Source organism: Chelmon rostratus, chromosome 18 (assembly GCF_017976325.1).
Source record: "Chelmon rostratus isolate fCheRos1 chromosome 18, fCheRos1.pri, whole genome shotgun sequence".
NCBI classification, from domain to species: Eukaryota; Metazoa; Chordata; class Actinopteri; order Chaetodontiformes; family Chaetodontidae; genus Chelmon; species Chelmon rostratus.
Window position 1 is genome coordinate 20,420,867 of NC_055675.1, and position 9,699 is coordinate 20,430,565.

Consider the following 9,699-nt stretch of genomic DNA (forward strand, 5'->3'; position numbering starts at 1 on the left):
TAATTCTTTCTGTCCTGTCTGCTGCAGCAAATCTTAAAATGTTTAAATTTCCAATTGAGTTTGGTGGAAGATTCTGGCATTTTTGGAGAGGATGCAGAAGCTTTCGAGGGGATTTTTTATGACAGTTGAGTCAAAGTGTTTTCTTGCAGATCCAGATTCAGATCCAATATGTCAAACATTGATGAACCTCATCGAGAGCGAACAATTACTGGAATTGAAGATGTCATCCTGGGCATTTTAGAGTCCCAATGATTTATTGAGAAAATAACTGGAAGGTTAATTGAAATCATTGTTAGTTGCAGCCCTGATCTCTTTTCAAATCTGTACTTAAAGTAAAAAGAGAAAAGCTTCAGCAGTGTTTCTAGGTGTATTTTTTAACTTAACTAAAGCTGATTCTTTCACTTCTAGTCTTTAAGCTAAGCTAGGCTAGCCATTGCTAAGATAGGCTAATCATCCTGACTCCAGCTCTGTACAGTCATAAATGAAGCATCCATTTTAACATGCTACTCACAGCAAGTATGTGATGAACATACACATTTCCCAAAATTCAAACTCTCTAAGAGATGCCAAACTATGGACCCTCCAATCAAATCAATCAAAACAGCTTTTCTCTATTTAAGTTATATGATTGGTTCAGTGATGCTTCACCCATGTTGTATGTCCTGGCCTAGCTTCCTGTTTCAGCTGCATAACATTCAGGGAGTAAAGACACAGTTTCACCACCGTAAGATTAACAGGAATGAATCACCTGATGATGCCTTTGAGATATTTATTAATCACAAACTGCTGATTCCACCTTTAAAATCATGAAATTCTTTGCAGCATTTATAGTTTTTTGGGCTCATGTGGATGGGCTTGTCTTCAAATCCAAGCTGTAACCTGATTAAGCAGCAGTCGATCCCAGCCTTGTTTCCTTCCACCACCTCTCCATGCCACTTATCAAGCTGCCTGCATTGAATGAGGGGAGGAACAAGAAAAGGATAATCCACACCAAGGTGTGCATAAAAGGATGCAGACAAGCACTCTGCTTTGTGTTGATGCCTCTGCACAGGCTTCACTGTGGGCAGGAATTATTGGCAGCTGTTTTGGACTGGAGGTACATAAATACGATGAACTGTTCATGGATTTATTACATTTCTGGAATAGTCAGAGTAACCAAGACATTGTTTCCGGAAAGTTATGTCTCATTTTAGTTTTCACGTTTAAATGGCTCAAACGTTGGTACATAAAACTGAAACTGCAGCATTCACCATCAAGTCAAGTTTTCTACTTTTGATCTATGACAGAACTGACTGATGTTTGTTGAATGTGTTGGATGAAAATTAAAGGTTATGTAGCAAATGTTTGTAGGTTTGCTAAGCACACATCTGTGGTTACATGCACCGCTTTCACTCTTTCTGAAAAATTCGGTAAGAAAGCCTTTTCCAAACTCATACCAGTCAGACCTAAATGAGAGATTGTTTCAGACCACCTCAAACCGGGGTACGAGGTAAGTACGCACAAATCTTTTGCATCACATCCAACTTTGACAACTGAGTTTGTACTGTTGACCAACAGCAAACCATCGTGCATGCTGACCTTCAAGAGAGCAGAAAGCCCCAAAAGGGGAAAGCTAGTGTCGCTTGTTAGCTGAACGCCATCGATTTTTATCTAACTTGCATTATAAACTCCACAAAAGAGACATGGTTTGCAGACAGCGAATGGTACAAATACAGTATGTCACTTACATGAGCTGACTGACCCTACTAGCAACCAAGCTAACAAGCTTGCATTAGCATTAGCAAGCTAGTTAGGTTTTGTCACTTAGGCTACTAATTGACAGCAAGCTAGCTGGGTTGGACAGCTACTGTGACTGACTAGCATGCTCCAGTCTTGCTAGTTAGCAGTTAGCTCACCAGCTACACTAGTTCAACTAGCCCTGTGTGTATTCACTACATCACCAAACGTCTAGCACCACCTATTTAACAAGGTCGTATAGATAGATTTAAGTGTGCCACTGTGCATCATGATAACTTTATTAATGGCACAACTGAAGGAAAGAAGAAAGATAAAATACCTCACTGATCTGAGAGAAGATTACATTAAAGCCCAGCATGATGGCTTTTTTCTTTTGACTGTTTCCCCTTCATACGTTCAGACAGGCGCTGACACAGTTTTGTGTCTACGATGGCAATCAGACACATAAATGGTAAACCAGTTAACAAGTGAGACAGTGGACCTGCAGAGTTAAAACGGAGACAAACTCATATTCAGACTCAAACAAACCCAGTGTGAACGTAGCCATAGGTTAGTTAGCATTTCGCAGCCAGAGCATGCTTTTACATGTGAATAAACTTGATCTGATCCAAATGTGCGTTAAAGGTTTTAATTCACACTCTCCAACCAATCAGAAACAAGTAAGTAACATGTAACAAAACAGAAGCTCTCGGTCACCTGCTGTTTGATTGCTGCTCCCTGATTGGATGTGATATTTGAGTCTGCACAAGATTCACTCTGTTTCTGTAAGACCTGCTTTTGTTAATCAGTGGGGGACGCAAACCAAACCAAATCATGCTACACCGTGGCTACCCTGGTCCCCACCGGACGCCATGGAGCTGAAGGAGACAAGAGGCAGAATTTATCGTCTTCCAAAACTCTTCATCCACGTTTCTACACCAGGAACCTCTTTTTATCCTGCTTTTCACCAAACCGAGGGCCCGTTCTTTGCATTAAAAGCCATATGTGATGAAACTAAACTTTGACTTCATTGAGGTGTCACAGCGACAGCACCGAACATGACCAGTGTTTCCAACAAGCATTTCCTCAGCGCTGCTAATGCTAATAAAAGAGGTTCCCAGTGGACACAGGAAGTCTGTCATTCTGATTCTGCCTGTCTCCCTTTTTTTTTCTCCTCTGGTCTCTTCAGCATGTTCAAGACTTTTTTTTATCCTCTAATTCATTCCCAGTTTTCTTTTCTAGAGTCTGTCCAGGTCTCGGTCCTGCGCCTACGGACTCTGCTGCTCCATGTTTTCAATCAAAGGGTCTTTCTTCATGAACTGCAGATGTCTGATGGATCTCCACACACCGACATAGCTGTCACTAACTGGCGGACTGGAGGTGGTGTTCTCCCTTTGGAGGTGCTCCCTCTGCATCTCCAACACCTCCTTTTCCGTCATGACGCGGGAGTTCACGCCTGCCTCTCCTTTTCCACCATCTCCTGTCCACACCTCTCCGTTGGGCAATCCAGTTGGCGCTGCCTCCTCCTTCCCATCACTGCTCAACACTCCCTCCATCTCTGGCTTTCCTGGATCAGAGCCAGCAGTGGGTCCATCACCGTTCAGCGGCGGTTTCTCTCGGTACGGCTCACCAGGTAGCGCACCATCCTTCCCAGCCTCCTCCAGGTCGTCGTACAAGCTCTTCTTCTTCGTCTCAAAGTATTTGACCACGCAGTAGGTGATGGAGCCAACGGTGTTGACCACCACGCCGCCAATGAACAACCCGGTCGGCGCAACGTCGTTGAATGCCAGCATGCCGACAGTGATGGTGGCGATGCTCTTGACAACGCCAACGAAGCTGGTGGTGACGGCGGAGTTGATGTAGGTGCAGTGCAGCGTGGTGAAGTTCATGGCGCAGCCGATGAAGACACAGAAGACGAAGATGACCGTGATGTGGGGGTCCTTCCAGCCCTCGTACGTCCACATGTTGATGGTGTCCATGGAGATGATGGAGCACACCAGAAGCACCTGAGAGCGAGACAAAAAGACAAAGAGTGTCACAAAGAGGAAAAAATAAGAAGAGACAAAGCAAAAGGACAGAGGAGGAGAGAGGAGGAGGAGACAGAAAGGAGGAGACAACAAAGAATAAGAGGAGAACAGATAGAAAGAAGGTAGGAGAAGCGGAGAGAAAGCAGAAAAGGAAAGGAGAGAGGTAATGGAGAAACAAGAGACACAGAAGAGATACAGAAAGAGAGGAAGGTGAAAAGAGAAATAAGAGGTGAAGATAAAGACGATCATAAAGAGGCAGAAATAAAACACACCTTGCTTGACGGTCCTTACCGGTGAGGCCATGACAGCGATGGCGTACTGTGCTGTGAGCGGCCCGTGCTCGCTGTCCACGCTGGTTTTCTGGATCAGGACCAGGTAGGAGGCGTGAATGATGACCGCCAGCACGCCGGTGACATAACCGAAGGGATCGCCAGTGAGATCGCCAGCACCTGGAGAGCAAATCAAGCAAAGAAAGAAGAAAAACAAGAAGGTCTGACTGGTTTTCTCCAATGTTTGCATACATATTTGCATTATTTTGACTTCCTGTTTGTTCACTGTCATTATTCAGCCCCAATTCTGTGATTTGTTGTGTCTTTGGAGTCCCTGTTAAGGCTTTTAAGGGTGATAGTATGTTGTTGACCCACACATAGAACAGAATCAAACAGTCTGGAAGTGAGGAGAGAGGAAGACTGGCTGACTCGTCTTGCAGCCAGACCAGGTGAGCTGAATCTCCCTGACGACCCGACTCCACCACCTGGCTCCTGCAGGTAGAGGCCTGCTCAGAGGGTCGGCTATTGAATCCATGTGTCGGACCTGAGATCCTTTTTCCACGTTTGATTTGTTCTCATGCACCATGGCAACATATCAGTCCTCTAAAAAGGGACTGATCTAAAATAGCCACCGGACTAAGAGGAAAGAGAGAGAGGAAGAGTGTGGGAGATTTAAGGTGGGAAAGATGATGATTGAAGTCAGAAAATGGAGCAGGAGGAGGACAAGATGGAAAATTAATCCTGCGATGAGTCTGTATGTAGGCTGGAAACTTACATTCAAACTGAGAGAGCCAAGAAAACCAGCAGCTCACACACATACACACACACACACACACACACACACACACACACACAAATATATATATGAAACATGAAAATTATCTTATTATCTGGAAAGAAATTCCTCTGAATTTTGATTTTATGTGGAATCTGATCAAAGTGTTGCAGAGAATCAACCAGGATCAATAATTCACTCATTCAAAGCACAAAACATGACTTCTTTCCAATGAAACAACTACTGTGAGAATGATGCTAAAAGTTAGTTGAATGTAATCCCTAATACACCTTACCTAAACACACTGTTAACCATTTCCAGCCACACTATATGATTACACTATACTACTAGTTTTTTAAATTATTATTTGAAATAGTTCCTTTTTTTTAGTTATTTTTTTGCTGTTGAAATTATGCAAAATCAGAAACTGTTAATGACGGTAACATCGATATTAACATCATGACCACACAATCAGGCAAATTCATCACTGGCGACCAACTCCCAGTCAAAAAGAGCTCAGAAATTAACCTTTTAAATGGTAAGTCTGGTGATATTCTTTATTTTTCTTATTCTGAACAAATCCCATGAAAATACCAAAACCAGCAGCCTGATAGATCTTCTTCCTCTGAACCACAGAGCTCCACTGCTGTCAAGAAACTATTAAAAACACATCAGCGAGACTCACTGTGGATTAATCCGCCACTGGAAATAGTCCCCAACAAAAGCAGTATTTCCTTGTGTTTGCAGTAAGTTTTAGGACATGGGTTACCTTTTTAAAAAATAAATAAATAATATAAAATAAATAACATTATATTTGTGACCTGTTTCTAAAGATTTACGTTCACAGTATGAACCAATAGGGTTCATTTGGGAAGTCAGAAAGTACTGAGGGACAATCTAACACACTGTTGGTTCTCTGTGGCCAAAAAATTAGCTACTGCTGGTAGAACGTCACAGAAAGCAGCTACCAACAGGGATTCCCGAGATCCCTAAACTCATATCTCTCTCAATGGAAACTCATACTTCAAACAGCTGATTTTCAGTTTTTAAATAGTATTACAATTGAGAGGGGAACTCCACAGACTTTACACATCAAAGTGAATCTCCAGGTGGTCTCAGATCCTCAGTAAATGTCCTCAAGTGGTCTCACTAGAGTCACCATTGGTTGAAGAATACAAGCCTGAAAACGAAGAGAAATCTGGGGCCCTGAAGTTAGAAAGAAGTGAGTTAACCAGACCTCCAGGCTACATTAGCCACTACTAGCATCCCACTGAAATCTGTGACCCCAACTGTCTTCTGCCAGGTTGCATTGTGGGTAATGTCTGCACCAGGATTTGGTGAGGAAGAAGAATGTGACAAATTTCTGCTGCTGCTCCATCGACTTGAGAACAAAAATGGTCACAATTTTGTGCTGCAGAATAGTCACACTGACCCTCTGGAAACACAGTGACATGCGAGTGTGTGAAGTGTGTGGGCGACGTGTGTTTACCGGCCAGTGCGGCTCCGGCGGTGGTGATGATCACAGCGGTCACCACGCCGATGGACGGCACGCCATTCCTCAGCACGCACACACCGATGATGAGCGTGAAGAGTGGCAGGCAGCGCTTGAACACGACGTACATGGGCAGGCTGAGGCCACGCAGAGACCACAGGGTGAGGGTGGACTGCAGCGTGGAGAGGATACACACCGAGCCAAACTCCTGCGCACACGCACACACACACACACACACACACACACACACACACACACACCATTGATTTGTCTCGCCAATCTAACCCTAACCCTTCATCAAAAACCAAGTTTTAACCCTTTAAAATTCAGTGATTCACCTTGTCCCAACCAGTTTTTGGCCATTATGGGGACCATAGGTGTGACTGTGTGAACTAATTCATGTCCCCACAATGTGCATAAGTCCACACATTGAATTTAAACATATTTTATCACTATTATTATTGCTATTATTATTATTATTATTATATGGGGGTGGACTTTTTTAAAGGGAATCATGATCAGCAGCTCTTTCTCATCTTCTCTATGACTTGAATAATTTTTCTGAGCTGTCCTCAAATTGCTTGAAGCAGGAAAAACAACAGCTCCACATGAGTGGGGACATTAAATCTGAATGAACTTTACTTTTAAACAGCTGCTTCTACTAAAAAATGCTGGAATTTTCTGTGAAATCCCAACGCAGCAGCATTTCACAGTAAGTACAGTACAGGCTGTAGTAGGCTAGTTTTCTCTCATCCTGATGGTTAGTGTTTCATTTTGGGTTGAAGCTCAACTGTGAAATATCTCAACCAAGATTTGCCATTAAATTGTGTTCAGTCATGGTCCCCTGAAGATATATTCCAGGGAATTTGATGATCACCTGATTTAAGGTTAAAATTTTTAAGCTGGCTTGTTCTTCCAACAACTTTTCTCTCCTTTAAGAAGTTTAAAACTTATTTTCTTGGGTTTGGTGTCTTTTTTTCACTTTCCGACCTAATTTCTTTACACTGTGGCTCCTAAACCTTTAATCAAGAAGACTGAGAAAACTGCACAGCAAGACACATCAAACTTATGTTTGAACCAAGACAAGTTTGCCGAACTGCTGAACCCTGCAACCGTGGAATCAGAAATTTGAATAAAAACCCAGAGGCCAAAAACTGTCAACTCAAATTCAACAGTTCCTGTCCACACGGATTAAATCTGAGAGCCAGCATATTTGCTTGTGCATACAGATTGTAACATCATCATCATCATCATCACATCATAAGGAATGGTCAACGTCATCAAATAGTCTGAAGAAGGGCAGTCGGGCTTGAAACGTCACCTGGGTCCGATGTACAGTTGACACTGGAGCTTTACAGTGCACAAACTTTCAGCCTTCTTTTTCCTACCTGCAGAGCTGCAGGTGAAATGGAACGTTCCATGAGATCTGTAAGAAGGTATTACAGTCCTGGATCAGGACTCGGAACCACCAAGCCTGCTGAAAAGAATCCCTCAGGTGTGTGAGTAGCTAATTTACTCTAATATGACAAGCAAGAATTATTTAGTTGCATATTTGAGTGCTAAAAGTAATAATAATAATCCTTTTTGAAAAGCCCATCTGCCTGTCTGTCTGTTTGTCTGTCTTCTGTCCTTTGATTTTCCCAACAACCATTCATCCAATCAGTTTCACACTTGGGGAGTGTGGCCGTGAGGACTGAGGAAGGCCGGTATTGAGTGTGAGCTGTTGAGACCTACAGGACGTATTTGTTAGTGCAGACCACCACCAGAAATACACACTGTGTGGTGTATTGACAGGGGATGCCTATTAATGGCAACGCTGCCGAACTGCATGCTGGGTATAGCTTGTGCACTGAAGAAAGAGAGATGGGAGACTCTGCATCAAAGACTTGTAAATTTGCCATTTTGTTTTGCTAAACTCAAACACTTTAAGCATCAGCGACATAACTTTTGGAATGAACGCTTTTGTTCCTGGAAATAGCCTGGTCCCAAATAGCTAAAAAGCTAGGTCCCAAAGTCCAGCAGTTCTCCAGGAAGCTGCAAAGAACATCAGCCCATTTTAAACAGGCGCCACTTATACAAAGAAACATGTGGCTAGTGTTAGCTGCCTCTCTTTCATGAGTCCAGCTGTGGTGATGACAAATGTCCAGACTGTGAAAACTCACAGCAACGAGTGGACCCGTAACCTCAGCAGTCCAGACTTTACCCTGTGCTGACACATAACTGCTCAACTCACAGATGGAACTTAGCAACAACCAACGCTGCAGCACCTGACTGGCTTTACCACCTGTGTGTCTGTTGGTACTGAAGTGAACTAACTGCCAGACCACGCAGATGTTGCACCAATCAGATGACCAGCATTGATGCCAAACATTCCTGCACCTGGAAAGCAATACTGTAGGGGGCGCTGTCACAGCAGAAAAACACATCCAAACTCAGTTTCTTCTTTTTAGTAACTACAAATTTGAACATCAATGATATTTATACTCGTTTGATAAATTAGTTTTAACTTCAGTTCAGCCTGAATTTTATTTTGCTGCACACACACAGCGGTCCTGCCATTAACCTTAATGTATGTATCAGTCAATCAGCCACTCAGCCAATCTGCTAGTCAGTCAATCATTCAGTCAATCAGTCAATCATCAACTTGAAAATACCAACAGGCAGGTTTACCAATACTGTTAAAATAAAGCCCATATACACATAATCCATCATTGTGATGCAATGATGATGATGAGACAACCTTTTTATCACTTTCCCCTCTTTGATTCATGTTAAATAAACATAACGTTTGTGCTTTAGTCTGTGAATCACTGAAATAGTCTCAAACCAGCTGCAGGTTAAAGATCAGAATGAGGATTGTGAAGTAAAAAAGTAACTGTAATCCAGCAGACGTCAACTATTTTAACTGTTATTTTTTTTAAGAGGAAAAACCAAAGCTGTGGATTTTATTCTCCTACTGTAGCTTAATTTTTACCACATTCAACTAAATTAAGTATGAAATTTAAGCACATTAGCACATTATTTTAGTTATATTTTGGGTGCGATTACTTGTCATGATTGTATTATTCTAATAAAAGTGTACCTGCCACACTTCTGAATAGGGACCTATATGAGTTGCAGGATGTCAGATCAGAACAGTTCGGAGGTCTCTGGGTCTCTGTTCGGGAATCATGAAGCATCCTGGTCAGTTTTTACCTTGGATAGCTGCAGGCTGAACGGGGGGATGTCGATCTTCCCCAGCCGCCGGAGGGTCTCCAGGGTGAGAGCCGCCGTGCTGCTCGTCAGCAGCTGGATGAGCGTCAGGAAGTTGAAGTGATAAGTACTGATGAGGAACTTCAGCAAGATGTTCAGAGAGCCGGAGAAGACGCCGTGCGCAACGGCCACGGAAATCCCCAACAACCGTTTCTTAAACACATCCAT

At 42.9% G+C, this 9,699-nt stretch overlaps 1 protein-coding gene across 1 annotated transcript; it reads right to left on the reverse strand.

Annotated features, from left to right (window-relative positions):
• Positions 1-2,984: 2,984 nt before the first annotated feature.
• On the reverse strand, positions 2,985-9,699 carry LOC121622328 (solute carrier family 35 member D3). Its single transcript, XM_041959278.1, has 4 exons — positions 9,475-9,699; positions 6,277-6,487; positions 4,035-4,192; positions 2,985-3,722 (listed from the first exon to the last, which is right to left on the reverse strand). Exons 1-4 carry the CDS (start codon positions 9,697-9,699, stop codon positions 2,985-2,987), a joined length of 1,332 nt encoding a protein of 443 aa, XP_041815212.1.